The following is a 16,684-nucleotide window of genomic DNA, read 5'->3' as shown; positions in this document are numbered from 1 at the left end:
CCACAAGGGTTCCTGGTCATAGGAAAATGAAAGGCCGCATCTACTGACAGATTTTCTCATCTGCTCTACAGTTTAGCAATATCAAATAAAGACTGTCAGTCTATCTAGATGTTTCACTTCCTGAGCAAGGGTCAGAGACTTTAAAGAAATAATAATCTGTTTTTTTTGTTTTGTTTTGTTTTGTTTTTGTTTCGTTTTAGGATAAGCTGACAAATTATCTTTCCCTTCATTTATAGAAAATGACAAGCTAGCAAACAAGTCAGGGACAGTAATGGGGTTATACTGCCAGGGGAAAATTGATATCAAGGATTTGGAAATAGTTTTTAAAAGAAGTAGATTTCTGAGTACCACTAGGAGACCACAAAACTGCTTTGATATGGCAATTCCATCCAACTCAGCAAACATAAGCACTAAGCTTGCAGACCACAAAAGATGACAGTTCTAGGTAAAGAAATGGGACCTTTATTGAGGCATTATTCAGTAGGACGAAACTGATGCATGTTGTGATGTCTGATAGAACTGAGACAATTGCATAGAAATCCTTCACTGCTGTACATATTCAGGCCTTCAAATCTCATTAAGAATCACACAGTTCAAAAGACCTAGGTTAACTGAACTTGATTTATGAACTTGGCAGTCAACAGGTGTCCTAGAGATGCCAGCCCTCATGATGCAAAGTCTTCAGAATAGAACTGGACCACCACTCTAAGTGAAGTCTATTTTTAGGGATATAGATGAGTATTGAATGTCAATGACAGCTTCATACTACCTCATCTAGAATCTCTTTAATCTAAACAGCCTTAATATTATTTACCTATCATTTTAATAATCTATCTCTTCTGGATTGGGAGCATGTCAAGGTAAGAGACATTCATTTTCTATGTTTTCAACACTAATGTAATTCAAATACGAGCTCTCCTTAGCTTGTCTCATATTTGCATATTAATATGAGCCTAGTACATACACATAGGGGCTTACTAAGTGCAGAATGGATGGCGTGGCTATGCTTTCATTTAATCAGGACCCAACCCATACATGCTCTATTTAAAGACAATGGTTTGTTTTTTAGATTTCTTTAGAGGAAGAAAATGATTTACTGAGAAACAACGATGCACTAGTTATAAGGAAGGATGCCTGTACATCATACAATCTCATTTTTAATGAACATCAGTAAAAAGGGATTATTTTAAAAAATGTAATAAAACCAGGCTTATTTTCAGCCATTTTTAAAATAGCACCGTTCTGAGGGACCATATTCTTTTGGAAGGGTCATTGCTTCTAGAATAGAAACAAGTTGAAGGAACCCTGTGGTCAGGTGATTGGTCATTAAGGCCTGGAAAGGAAGGTGACTTCTTTGGCTTGTCCCTTGAACTTATCAGTGAGTTAAACATCCAGAAAATTTTCTTTGTGACAGGATGGTTGGTCCAATTAATCTATAGCCAAGTTGGTTTCTTATTTTCTATTCTTGTGGCCACGTTTCTACTTGGGGAACGTGGTGGTTTATGTTACGAATGGCCAATCAATTAGAAATGCTGGCTCCTGCCCATGAGGTTTTGTTGATGAAAACTCATTTTGATTCACTCTGAGGCAGTTTTATATTTCACTCATCATTATGTTCCACCTGACAATACAAATCTTGTAACCGCTAGGAAGGTGGAATTTAATTAGCTGCTCTTCAAAATCATGCACTGCTGCCTCCATAAAACTACACTCGGGGCATCTGTTAGGGAACTGACACAATGACATAAAAGTCTACACAGTTTGAGAATGGCTCATATCTCTTTCTTGGAGAGAGACACAGAGGCTACTAACCTCTTTAGACTGAATGCAGTCCAACTTGGCAAATTAAGGCAGCACTGAGAGAGCCAACTACACAAAATGGTGTATGTTATGAGGCAGTACCCGATTCTTCATTGCTGAGTTGTGCATAGAATTATCTTAGGATGACCTATCTCTTTGTTCATTTGGATGTCCCAAACATCAAGATAATTAGTTGGAAAGAAGAGATTTTTGTACTCTTGGAGGCTCGTTTTATTGAACGCAGGGACATGTGGCAGGCATAAAGTTAAATATTCAGGAAAGAGCTTTGCTTGGAAAGCTGCAACGAATGGGTGATACTGCTCCTAGTGTAAATAATGGAATCTGTTCAAAGGGCACTGCTTGAAGCCTTAAATGATCTCTTCCCCAGTAAATACTGAAAACAAGTGACCTATTTGATCATCTATCCATTGATTCCTTGTACTTTTCTTTAGGCTTTTCTTTGTGGCACTGGAAAAAGCCTCTTAAGTAGGTCTAGAAATGCACCATGTTCCTGTAGTCTACCATGCAGAATAGAGTAAGTGTTCTCTTTGACAACAGAAACACTATCACACTAGCTCATTTCCACAGTCCGTTCAGGCTCCTAATTTGCCTGATGAGGCCAAGGATGCTGCTGTCCTTTGTAATGCCTATCTTGAAGTTAGGATCATTTCATAAAAAAATTCCCAAATCTTCATAGAAAATGTCACATTTGTTGAAGATGTTATTTTGAAGCTATTTATAAATTCAATCTATAATTTTTTTGGGGGGGGTACCAAGTTACATTTACCATGTACAGTGCAGCATAGAACTAAAGATGTATTTGCCCTAAATTTTTTTTTCAAACTTCACAGCAGAACTTTCTATTGGTGAAATTCTAGTTTTGGGTGACTATCTACACATATCTTTTCTTCACAGCCTGAGATGCTGTTTCTTAGCACATCCTCCTTTGGGACTGAGGTCTCCCTTTTTTGTGTCTTTCTAAGGCCTGTTGTCCTCCCTAACAAGCATTTGTCCTTACCATTTTCAGAGCTCTCTCAATATCAATTCCTTGACTCCAGGGCACAGCAGGATTTGCTAAGCAGTCTCCAGCACTGCCTCTGCGGGATACATCCACTCGCTGCCTCCTCAGGTATCGGAAGGCTTCTGCTATGACCAGTATTGCGTCATGTGTCAATGCAGATGTATACTAAAATAAATGCATGAAAAACAAGATAGCATGACAAATGACATCCTCTAAACTTGCCTTGTTCCTTGTGATTTTCATTCACTTCCACATTTTGCTCTACAAAGATATCATCCTAATTATATGAGTTCAAAATTCTCTGTGGGCAAGCCTGACTTTGATGCATTCAACAATGATGCCTCTTACCTTATGTGTGCACATGTTAAGGTTATTAAGATCAAATGGCTCAAGGGAATCTCTTTCTTGCTCTCAATACTGTTTCATATTGAGTGAGTGAGTATAAAAGGCTGGATATTTTGTAAGAGTAGAAATGCATGTGATGTTAAAAGATGGCATGTATAGATTAGAGAAGAAATAGCATATCCTAAAGCAAGGCTGAGTTATTGCTGTTTGTAATAGAAAATTCAGATCTGCTGTTTACTTAGGGGAAAATGGAAATAGCTAAGTTAGACAGCTTGAAATTAATTTGGAAGGAAACATTAATCATTTCTGTCTGGACCATGTTTGAAGCAAGCTAGGACCTCTGGCCAGCAATAAATCAGTTTTTGTTTCCCAGGGGGTAGCAAAAACCAAAGATGCTTCTCAAGTGTCGAAAATTACAATTGTTATTGAGTTTTAAATCTGATAACGTTGACAATTTATAGGCAATGCTTCATGATGCTACGTCTTTCAGGCGAGAACACTTTACTTTCTGTTCCTTGTATATAGTAACATGTTCTACTAGGATTGTTGCTAGTCACTTAACACAAGAGATTTGATTATCTGCTGTTGGAAGTGGTGGACATTTTTCCATTAAACGAATTAACAAAGCATGATTAAAATAAGCTGGCCTCTGTTTTGCAAGGGTGATGAATACTTGTAGAATATAGAATGTTACTGCCTTTTTAAAATGTAGCAAATGTACTACGGGGAGTTCTCACTATATGAAAGTCTGTCCAAATACAATTGAGAGTTAATACAATGTTGTCTCTACAACTCTCAATTTACTTTTCTCTTGTTATTTTTCTTTCAGAAGCAACTCATCAAGTATGACTATAACAGGAGCATATTTTCTTTCATGAAGAAAAAAATCTTTGTGTTTGCCCATCCTAGCCACTACTTAAAGCCACCAGAGCGGTGATTTTCCTCCCAACCAACTGCATAAATTTTCACTAGTCTTAATACAATCCTTCTAAAGCTATATTAAAGGAACTGTTTAATTTTGTACTTTATTCAGTTTCTGCACCCATGCATGAGATTGCCCAGTCAATCTAAAATAAATCATAAAAATAAATATTTATAACATATAGATTAAACAGTTATAACATATAGATTAAACAGCATCTGGATTTTAATTTCTAGATGGTTTTTCCAACTCTATATATTCTATATCAAGTATTAGAGTAGGATCTTTGATTGATTCAATATAAGGTTCAATACTTTCTTAAACTATTTGTAGGGTTTTACTTATAAGACTAAACATTTTTTACAGTAAATACTAGCATGCCACATACACACACTCATTATTAATGGGTACCGAAGATGGTTTTCATTATCTTTTCTAGAAGTTATGCATCTTTTGAGCAAGGATAATCTATACTGCAATATTTCTCTTTATATCTTTTATCTATGTTCTTTTTTGTGTCTAACACTGTGTTTATAAAATTGTTAAGAACACCTAAAATAATGAATAAATGTATCTTCATCTTCTATAGTTGCTAAATCAAAATATCACAAGGCAGTGTGGTTACACAGTTTCATGGAAATATAAAGTTTTATTAGCTCTCCTAACTAAAGCATGAGAAAACATACCAGTTTAGTATATTACAAAATATTTGATTATAAAGGATTCCTCATTGGGAATGTGACCATATTCACCAAGAAAAATTAGGACACCCGGTCTGACCAAGGGGCAGCATGATTTAAGATGGAACTGCTCTGGAAAACTCTGGCACATATGATATGCATTATAGTCATATGGTTAGCTTCTAACTAGTGAGTGCCTTTATTGAATTATGAAATTATGTTTAACTCACAAGTTTAAGCATTTCAATTTTTTAAAAATTTTACCTGTATCTAGTTGCGTCAGAACTTTACAGGTTCTGATGTAACCTGTCCAGGGTAGTAGAGAATACATCTCTTCTTTCATCTATCTTCCCTACTGTTCCCTACCCTATTATTGTCAGGGAGAAAGGAGAACTGTAAAGTATGAGAAAGAAGACCTTCCTCAGTTTTCTTATTTTAAGGGGGAAGGTTTTTACATACTTGACTCTCCTTACCTCGCATTCATTGTATGCATTTTTACTATAGCATCAAAAAAGAATTAAAAGCTAGTTTTATATTTGAATTGGTGTGCTGAGGTAATTATATATATCTATTCCTTCAAAATATATATTTGAATATAAATATATATTATATATTAAGAAACCTTTGTGTAGCACAAATAATCTCCACCTAATTTATCTGTTTTAAAATTGTGATTAAATAATAGGTTTTCTAACCATAGGGAACACATATGACAAATATGCACTCTAAATATGACTTTCTGCTTATAATATTCTTATCTTTATTTTGGGAAAATGAGCAACTTAGGTAATTTAATTATTTTTAAAGACACTTTTGTAGACAGGTAACTATTTCTGTTCAATATTTCCGTACATATAGGTAATTCATATTCTATATTAGAGACTAATTCACTAGGGTGTTCTGAGATTCATGGAAGTTATTATCATGGGGCAATCACATAAATAATGTAAAATCCAATTTTCTGTTCTGGACTATCAATCTTTACCTATTCCTACCGCCTCTACCCTTTACCTGATCCAGGTCTTGTAATAGTGTAAATGACTATGAGAATATTAAAAATGAGAATCATTTAAACATTAAACTAGTTTATTTTCAAACACTCGATTTTTTTTTTTACAAGATCTATTCTCTATTGTTTATTTGGAGGTTAGGTTATATAATCAGTTGCAGCTGATTGTTTTTTAAGAGTTGTGGAATCATGTCAGAGGGAAGAGCGCTTGATCACAGGATAGTCGTAAGAATATAAAGGCCATATGGAAACGCTTTGGAAAGCTGGCCTTCGTTGTCTGTGTGTCATGGAGCATTACCTTTAGTGGTGCATTCTTGGCTTCAGGGAATTCCCTTTCATCCAGTCTCACCCAGCGCTGTATGAACTGCTGAACCATTGGGTTTTCATTGTTGACAATCTGGAAACCTGTAATGTTGGCTCCCCCATGCATGACTCTTTCCAGTAAAATGTCAGTAAAGCCCTGGAAAGACAGTGAAAAGGATCATGACTGTGAGAGCCATACGTTTCTGGTACATTTATCTATTTGAGAATAAGGATGAAATGAAAGATTCCTTCCCCAGGGTTACTTATTAGCAATGATGAAGGTCTTGGATATGAAACCAATTCTTAGGCCACCATGTCTTTGAAAGTACAGACAAGATGGAGAAACGGTGCATGCTTCCATTTTTCTGTCTGTGACCAATGCAGGTTTTGCTTTTAAGCAAATATTTTGTTTCATTTACCTGTATTTTCTTCACTCTTCCTACAGAGCCTTCAAATATAACACTCTGTGACTAGAGAAGATGTTTGACCGTAAGAAGTGCTATAGAAAATCTTTTCTTCACCTTAACATGCTGAGCAGAGCAAAGTGTTTCAGATTCTTGTGATGAGTATTTAGACATTTGTGATTCACAGAAATACCAGTGAGTGAAGCTGACAGCTTGCCTGCAGATGATGGCATAAACCCCAGGGTGCGTCTCACATGAATCCATAAATGAGTCTTGACATCTGTATAGCATCCACCACTTGCTCCTTCACTTGCTCTGGTTACCATCTGGTGTCTCTTGTCACCCAAGTACTTCAAAGTGCTCTCCCCAGGGTTCACACCTAAGCCTTTTCCACATGGGCGCTGCCAACTCCTTTGGGAATTACTGTCTTCTGGGATACCCTGCCCAGGAATTGCTGCTACTTCTGTTGGATATTGGTCTCCTGTGCTTTGTGGCTCATGTGTCAGAATCCTTAATGAACGAGCGGCAGCTTTCCATATCAATGGGAGGGAAGGTAGGGGAAATCTCAGAGGAGTTGGGAAAGAAGAAACCATAATCAGAATATAGCGTATGAAAAAAACCCCGATTTTCACTAAAAGAAAAAACTGTGCTTAGAGACAGCAGACTTTTGTGGCAATAAGAAGGTAAAAGACATTAGCATCTGGGAATTTCCTTTATTTTTCAAATATAGAAGTTGGCTAGTTCTGAGTTTTTCTCCAGCATAGCTGCTACCAAAATTCAGGTGAATAGTCTGTGTACCTTATTGTTCTTGTGTTTAAAAAGAAAACAAGAAACAGACATCAGAAAAGCAAATAGATTTTTTTTACCATTTGGGAAAATTGCAAGGAGAAAAAAATTGCACAATGTATCTGTGGCAATTTTACTGGTTATAAAAAAAATCAAGAGATAAAAATTGAAAAAGATATTGATTTTTTTTTTCTGTGAAGAAAAGGAAGAGGTCATGAATTTAAGAAGGTGAAGGAGAAACGGGAGGAGAGGGAAGGGGTAGAAGTAATGTACATACAGTACTTATGAATCAAATTCTAGACAACAAACATTTTAAATTTAAATTAAAAAACAAGAAATGGGAAGAAGGTCCTCTCTTCTTTAGATTATTGTCAGGATTTTGTGTGTGTATATGTTGACATGTTTATGTGTTCATGTGTATGAATTCGTGTAGCATATGTGTGCATACCAGTGGTCTGTGTTGAATGCTTTCCTAAACTGTTCTCCTTTTTTTGAGGCAAAAATCTCTCCATAAAACTGAAGCTCATTGATTTGGCTATGTTGGCTAGCCAATTAGTTCCAGGGTTCTCCTGTCTCTTCCAACTCCCCTTCCCCCACACTTGGATTGCAGGCACTTACCACCATGTTACATGAGTTTTGGGGACCCACATTCAGGACTGTATCTCTAACTTTTTTAACTGAGTAGTCCTCCAACCCAGCATCACCTCTAACACTTTAGTGTAAGAAGATTTCAAATATACGGAAACTTTGAACACAACATGTAGTGAATACGCTTATAGTCGATATTCATATTTCATATGCTCTCTGGTCCACTAGTTCATTCCATTTTTAGAATACATTTCAAACAAAATAAGTGTTAAGTTGGTGCCACTTATTTATTAGTATACTTAATTTAAGTATTTATACTTAACCCCAAAGATTTGACCCCAATGTCAATAGCTATAATTTCCTGTTAATATAGTATTTTCTTCCTTCCTTTTTGTAATTGTGGTATAAGTATGTGTTCATTTGGGCATGCACATGTGTACATACAAGTAAATGTGCATACATGTGTGCATGTTATCTTTCCAGACCTTTTCTTTTTTCTTTTGAGGGAAAATTTATATTTATATCTAATGTAATGGACACATTTTAAAGTATACTTGATGTGTTTTGATAAATGCACATGCCTATATTATCCATATTCTTAAAAGTTCTTTTAATTTCTTTTTTGTAGTTTCAAACATCTTCCTTGAAGTGTGATAATCACAAAGAAGCATCTGTATATCTTTAAGTGCATATATTCATTAATATTCATAAACTGAGCCACAAATTTAACCAGTCCTCAGAAATGCCCCATGTGTTCCTCTCCAATCACCAACCCCAATTTTACATTGTTAATTTTAGAGCTCTTTAAAATAAATCAGAAAATGGTTTTAGAAAAGATTTTAGTGAGACACTTTCTCAGTAATTAGTTAGAACCCCTATCATCTTCCTTTCATTGTGAGATATGAATTTAAGGAGATTGGACAAGGAGCCAATTAGTTTGGTTTGCATACTGAGAATCACTCCTCCTTTCTAATAACCACAAGGCATCCAAAAGTTAATATTAACTTGTTGTGATGAGTTTTCTCCTAAAGGATCCCTTTATGAGAGACACAAAGACAATATTTTCTCCAATTTGCTAACTTCCGCACTAAAATCACCAGAGAAGCAAGCTTGTGCATAAAACCTAGCAGAGGCCATCACTGCTTTGAAAGTCTATTAATCCACTCTCCACTTCCAAAATAAAGAAAAATAGAAAGTAGAGAATATGGGTTTAATTAATAGCTTCAATTTTACCAAGTGAAAATACTGGGTAGTAACAGATACTGCACAAGAAGGTTAAGGTCTTTGATGTCTTCCTTAGGTGGGTGGACCATTGTTCACAGTGGTCAATTTGAAGGTAAGGCTTTAAAAATCTCTTAAAAGATGCATCAAGAAAATTATCATTAAACACATGCATGACAAAATGATTTAATGAAATGGTCGAGGGTCAGTGACAGAAGACAACCAAGAAAGATTTTGTTGCCTCCTGTTCTACCTTCTGTATGAGTCGCACTTACAGAAGACCTGTTTTATTTATAAAATGAGTTACTACAGTTTATTGTTATTCACAGCTAGAATTGAAAAAGTTGTAAATTGAGGCCTCAAACTGCTCAGAGTTAGTGAAGTAACTATTAAAAAGAAAGCTGACTAGCAGACATATAATAGGTAGACTGTAAACATAGAATGGCAAGACTAGGAGTATTGAGTATAGACTAAAAGGCAAGGACTGCTAAACTCCTACCTCCCAAATTTTCAGGCACTATGTTTTGTCATAATTTGTAGTTAGGTTATTGTGCGTATCATTGTGTTGAGCATATGCAACCCTTTCATAGTGTTTTATTGGCTTAAAGTCATTGTAAAGACACTAAACAGAACAGAATAATCACAGTCACATAGAGTGTATGAAAAGGAGAGTAAAATGATGGTTGCAGGGAGGTTGGTGATAAGATAATGAACTTGGAAAAAGGAATTTGGCTGGCAACTAGCTTACTTTATCCACCCATTTGATTAAGACATTGGACATTGTGATTGTTTATATAACTCTTCAAAATTCACTCCTTGCTTTGCTACACAGAGACCTTGAAGTTGATTTTGACACCAAGTCTATCTAAAGACTGTATATAAATGTAGCTCAATAGAAGAGACCTTCAATCCTTTGACCAATAAAGAAAAAGAAAAGATGAAAAAACACTTAAAAGTTTAGAGGTACACATTCTCAATAGGGCAAGGGGATGACTGAGTCTTAGTCCATATTCCTCTATTTTCTCAGTATTGTAAGGAGTTTAACCACAGTTCTTACCAAGTTACCAAGTCTAAGAGTTGCCATAATATAGTACTAAGTTGAGAATAATGAAGCCATCTACATCTAAAATTTTCACAAACGCAAAAATCGCCTTCTTAGTGGGAGGAAAACCAAGAGAATAGTGTCAGTAGTGGAACATGAGGAACTCAGAGAGAGGTGCAGGACTCAGTTAGATCCTGGACTAACTTCATTCATATTTAACTTGGCAATGTGGTCACTGTTTTCATTTTCAAACTGCTGTCTTATATTATGAGACACTGTCTTCTTTGAGAATTGAACCAAACCTGACTTTGCCACAGGTTTACTATAATGTTGACAGCAGAGAGATGAGTAAGAATCACTTACCAATGATGAGAAGACACATCAAGATGGAGGAAAAGGAGGACCTCGTTCTCTTAGGGATTAGGATCTCAGCTAAAGGCAAGAGATGTCTAGTTCCTGAAACTCTTTGAATAACTTTCAAAACATTCAGGAAAAATATCCATTTTTGTACTACTTGATTAAATAATTTTCATCCTATAAGATGCTCACTGCCACTGGGTGTAAGGTGTGAATCAGGGGCTGGAGAGATGACTCAGCAGTTAAGAGCACTGACTACTCTTCCGGAGGTCCTGAGTTCAAATCCAAGCAACCACATGGTGGTTCAGTTATCTGTAATGGGTTCTGATACCATCTTTTGGTAGGTATGAATACAGCGACAGTGTGCTACATACATAAACTAACTAAACCTTTTAAAAAAAGATTGGTGCTAATCTTTAAAAGCAATATAAATACAGTAATGACAGGCAGGAATTCATACAGCATGCAGAGTGAGTAGGACAATGGAAGAGTTTTAAAGAGGACACAGTGGCAGCATGAGGGAGGGATGTTAGGAGGAAGTCTGATGTAGAGACAGGCACTGGATGGTAATAACTCACAATTACCCATTATTTCATCATTTAAAGTAATTTCACTTGCCCAGAATTCTTGCTAAATTTTACTACTTGAGTTTGTCTGTCTGATCTCATAGTGAAAAGGGAGTCTTTTCTAAATCTTTGGAGAAATGGTAATTTCACAGAGATAATAACAAATCCCATGTGAGAAAAGAAGTAAATAAAAATGGTATATATCATTGTACAAAAAGGAACTTATAACTGATATCTAAAAGGCAAAAGTGGTCTGGTTTTATGGCTTAACTGTTTCTATTCTAACATGTATTCAAATATGTTGTTTTTATATTACATGCTGCTAGACAGAACTGCTGACACTTGCAATTAAAATCCCAAGTGACAAAGAGACTTCATTGTCTCAAGAAATTTAACAAAGAAAGCACTTTTAAAGAGGTGACCCAAAATTATCTACATGGGAAGATCATGAATCAATAGAACAATGGAATGATAAGACAGGTTTTCTTTCTACCATGGTTCAAACTACTCTGCTTCTGATCATATATCTAAATTGCATGTGTGTGTGTGTGTGTGTGTGTGTGTGTATATACAGTCTACAGATACAGAAAACAGAATAGATTATTTGGATAATTTATACATAGGCATTAATATATGGGAGCTATAAGATGAGAAAGAAGTTGTAATTGTGCTAAGAGGAGAATATCAGAGATTAATATTTTTATTAAGGGCAGGTATAAAAAGGCTTCCTTTTTGCTTTGAATCTTGTCACAACATGGCCAGGTATTTTTGAGTATCCATAGATTTAACTAAGGTTCATTTCTTGTGATGACAATAATATTTGGCCAAAACTCACTGAGACCAATGCATTTTCTCTAAAAGAAAAATATAGCAGAAACATTCACTGGTTACATGGACATAAAAGTGAAAATGAAAACAGGAATCTCTTGAATAGAGAGCAAAGAGCAGTCAGAGAATAGCATTGGCTATAAGACAGAAACTGGCTGATTTGAGGTTAATCTCTTCTTATTGGACATGGTTCAAAACCTTTTAAAAACATACTCATTATATGCCACTTCAGGTCATTTAACTTTTCTACAAACTCTGGCTAATTTTCATTTCTTGAAATGACTACCTGTAGACCCAGAACTGGGAGGGACTATGTGCTAAGTTGACTGAAAAGTCCATAAACCAAATAGTGCAACAGAAACATCCAAACCACACCTGGAAGGTGAAATATGGAAATAGTTGTGTAAAGGTTATTGGTAGAGACAGAGTGTCATGCTATAACTGCTTCATAGGTAAGGATAAGACTGGGGCAATTGCTACTGGGCTTTCTGTTTCTCTTCTAGCACGTCCTAAAGCTATTTTATATTGTGAACTACTTTACCATCAGTAGCTAGACTTTATGGGTGGCATGCACAAACATAACCCACAGGTACATAAAACTGAGATTATATGGGCAACTTTAGCAAAGAGGTCACCAACATACATTCAGAATATAATAGGGATATTTTTAAGGGCAAGGTTTGTTCTTAGGTGTAGAATAATCGAAGTGAAATCCCATTTTATAATACACTGCAGCTGACTGAATCTTGCTGCACTTTTCTTTTTTATCAAATCAGTTGGAGCTACTGATTTACTTGCTCACAAATATTCCCTGGTTTGATTTCTCCTGATTATCTAAAGAGGTGGGACTGTTTTCCCAGTTCCACTGAAATCTCTACAAATAAAACAATGTAACAGAAAGGACAATGCTAATGAGAAGCAAATCAGGAAACACCAATATGTGAAGGTCATGGGTAGCGTGAAGGAAGGTGAGAGTGTTGCCTACTGTTGGGCAGCACTCAGCAGACTCCAGCTCACCTTCTCACATGATTCAACTCATGCTGCCATTTCTGTTACATGTTGCTGCATTCAGTAGTGTAGAGTATGTTCAAAGGGGACAATTGGGTGAGTACTTAATAGGAGAAGACACAGGGTTTTGTTCCTGGTATGCCTTCTATCATAACTTTTCAAGATATTTCATCATGTAAGCTGGCCACTTAAAAACATTATGTGAGAATATTGTTCAAGTCTCACTTAAACCTCTGTAAAACAATGACACTGTGGAAATGACCATTGAGCACCTAAAGTATACAAAGGAAAGGTTGGTGATAGAAGTTAGGACTCATATCTCTGAGGAAGAGTTTTCATGGCTGCTGGTTCCTAGTTTCATTGTGTTTAAGGAAATTCCTTTATTCCAATGTGTTGGATTTTTATTTTAGAGTTGCCAACACACCAATCTCAAAGTTTGTATATAAATGTTGTCTTAGTATTACTATTGCTGAGAAGAGATACTGTGACCATGGCAACTCTTTTAAAAGAAAGCATTTAATTGGGAACAGGCTTACAGTTTCAGAGATTTAGTCCATTATTGTCACGGCAGGGATCATGGTAGTAGGCAGACACGGTGCTAGAGAATTAAGAGTTACATCTTAATATGTAGATCATGAGGGAATTACTGGGCTTGGCATGGGCTTTTGAAACCTCAACATTCAACCACAGTGACACATGTCCTCCAATGCTACACCTCTTAATCCTTTTAAAATAGTGCCACTCCCTGATGACTAGGCTTTGAAATATATGAGCCTATGTGGGCCATTCTTACTCAAACCACAATAAATGTCAAATATCTCTAAAATATCTGGAAAACTTCTTATATGACAAAAAGTTCATCAAACAGCTGAAATAGGTAAATAAATAAAAGGGGGAAGAGAAATGAGATAAAGAAGATTGCCAGTGAAAGTAGTGGGCTGAGGGTAGAACGTGCCTGAATCTTAGCTCTCCACCCATCTCTATCATTTGAAAATAAGTTCTTTCACAAATTCCTAGATACAACTATAGTCACAGACATACCTCATTGCATTTTGTACACTGTGTCCTGGTTTCCCTCAACGTCTCAACAAAACTCAGATTCAACTGGGTTGACCAACAAAAATTCAGTTCATGTGAAATTAAATGAGTGAATGGGCTCTCAGTATGCAGATAGTGACAGGATGCTGAGCAGCTGCGGTGAGCCATGACTCCAGTCAGTGACTCCATTAAGAGTACACAACCAGAATTTTGATGGGCTCTGGAGCCAAGCTATAGTGTTGGGTGAGTTAGATATGTTAAATGCATCACCTCCTTTGAAATGCTTTCTTTGTTGCCTGTGATGACTTTGAACTCACAATCAACCTGGATCTGTCTCCTTAGTACCTAAGATTATAAAGTCCTCACCACTGCCCTGGCTTGACAGAGGTGTAGTTTTGATTTACTGTACTTTCCAGTGATGAAATCACCAGGTCAAGGAGCATCTGTATACCCAGAAGTAGTAATTCTGGGTTACATGGTAGTTTCACTTTTAGAAGTTTTTGAGGAAATTCCATATTATTTACCAAAATGTCTGTGCTAATTTATATTTCCATCAATCATATTTCAGAATTATCCTTTCTCTACCTATTTTTTTAAACCGTTTTCGAGGAGCAACATAATGACTAAGAAATCTCTACATCAATTTTGGCTGTATTTTCTACTAAAATGTTTGTTTCTTTTTCTTTTCTTTTTCTCTTTCTCTAATGATTGCAAGGGTTGGTGTATGTTTGATGACTGTTTGTGGACCTTTGTCTCCTTTATTATCCCATTCCCTTCTGTACAATAAGTGTATTTGAATAGTTACTCTGCAATGCCATTGCTAAGTTACTTCAAGGTCCCAAGTTCCCTGTTGTACTAAGTGGAATTTCTGTTAAGCCCATTTTATTATTTCATGGGGATTTTAACAATTACGACTCATGATTAGATCCTCAATTACTTTTGTGGGTTTACACTAAACATCAAAATCAGTGCTACTTGCCTAATTGCCACAGTGGTAGCTTTTCCTTTGGTTGTGTCGGTGAACTTTGCACAGGGAAGCGATTAGAAGATATGAGGGAAATCAGAGAGAGAGATTGGAAGGAATCCTACTGCTGATATACAGGGTAAATTAGAATGTTTTCTCCTTTTTTAGGCATTAAATATCTGTGCATCTGGCTTATTTACCTCTGTGACAATGGCAATATTAACTGGAAACATGGACACTGAAGATACTCATTTAGCTTTGCAAGTTAGGCTAGATTTCATCAGTTGTATATCGCCTTTCTATCAGTGTTGCTCATATCTGAATTTGACTGTATAAGGTGAACAGTGACTTTGTGCTTAAAAAGTTTATGGCAAGTACTGTAAACAGTCCTTGGTGAATTTTCTAAGTCCACAAAGCTGGTGTTTGAACAATTGGCATTCAAACACAAACTGTCTCTGTTATGATTTCAACTTCAGAAATTTTGAATGATTTTGGTTTTATGCAATCTCCACTGATTGACATTTAAGCAGATCATTTTCCTTCAGATAGTGTGGATAATTTAGAAGGTGGAAATAAATGCATTCAAGGTTTACTTTCAGAGCATTTATTTTCAGGATATTATACAGGGGTTTCTTGCACATGGAATTGTTCTTATGGTACATTTTGTGCATAGAGGAGACAAAGCACAAAGTAAGGTGGGTGACTTTTCCTCAGTTGATAATAGATCATGGGTAAGAAATGGGCAAGTGGCCTGCTAGAGGGGTGATAAAAACAGTAGACTGTAGATTTGGAAGATGGCCAAGGACAACAATTTATCTTAGTATTTGCATGAAGCATCCTCTGTCTTTAGTGTTATTTGAATTGTTCATTGGAGTGATACTTCATAATAGAAATGCAAAGTAATTGTGGTGGCTTAAGGTAGCAGGTTCCTAATGAAAGATACAAGTCTTTTTTTTTTTTTTTTCTGGAAAGCAGATCCTTCCTCCAAATGTGTTGGGGGTGGGGGAAATGGGAAGAGGGAAAGATTTCACCATACGGATTAGCACTTGGTTACAAGTTACTTTCATTGTTTACTAGCTGGTTTATTCTCTACTCCAATCACCAAATATTATCTGAAATCTAAGTGGATAGAATTGTGAGCCATATCATACCTGGCTATCACCCTAATGGCACTTCAGTCTATTTGGAGCTATTTGTAAGGATTTAAAAAAAAAGCAATTGTGACTTTATAATTGCTACTGGTGAGGAAATAGCCTCTGATAGCTTTTTGTTTTAAACTAACAGCTTTACTGAGGTATGATTTAGTTATTGTAAAATTCATCCACTTCAGTCTGGTGAATTTTGAGGTATAAATCAGATCATGTCCTTCCCTTACTTGAACCATATCAATTACTTTCTACTGTTCTTTTAACTGGCCTAGTAAAGCCTTGCTCTGGTCTAGATAAAATTACATTTTGACAATGTTGGAAAAGCATGGTGCTTGAAACCTTGGCATGTGATTTTCTGTTTAGGCGAACTTCCTGATTTGTCACGTAAGGATTGTTCTCACTGTTTAGAGCATCCTTCGAAGTCCCCTTTTTAAGTTTTCTCTGCAGTACATGTAGTACAGTACTGATTTTCTACATTGTGACTTTCTTCATTCTTTGTCTATCTCCAGGCCAGTTACTATAAGCTAGGCAAAGACTGTTCTCATCAATATGATTCTATGTTTCTCAAGGACATTGTGTCCTGTCCTCTTTGTAGTGAAGTGAATGCAATTTGGGGCATTCAAACGATATAGGAAAGAAAAGCTAGGAACTGGT

The 16,684-nt window shown here is 36.1% G+C and overlaps 1 protein-coding gene across 2 annotated transcripts in view; it reads right to left on the bottom strand.

The window, feature by feature from the left end:
• Gria3 (glutamate ionotropic receptor AMPA type subunit 3) overlaps window positions 1-16,684 on the bottom strand; it is a 277,086-nt gene that overhangs the window by 83,423 nt on the left and 176,979 nt on the right. For both annotated transcript variants that reach the window (XM_052171184.1, XM_052171185.1), the window contains exons 6-7: window positions 6,076-6,237; window positions 2,819-2,986 (exon numbers count right to left, since the gene is read on the bottom strand). In XM_052171184.1, the coding sequence (XP_052027144.1) occupies window positions 2,819-2,986; window positions 6,076-6,237 (330 nt within the window). The remainder of the gene's footprint in view (window positions 1-2,818; window positions 2,987-6,075; window positions 6,238-16,684) is intronic.

The sequence above is a fragment of the Apodemus sylvaticus genome, chromosome X, assembly GCF_947179515.1.
Source record: "Apodemus sylvaticus chromosome X, mApoSyl1.1, whole genome shotgun sequence".
NCBI classification, from domain to species: Eukaryota; Metazoa; Chordata; class Mammalia; order Rodentia; family Muridae; genus Apodemus; species Apodemus sylvaticus.
Note: the sequence above shows the minus strand (reverse complement) of the source record. Positions and strands in the feature narration are given on the sequence as shown.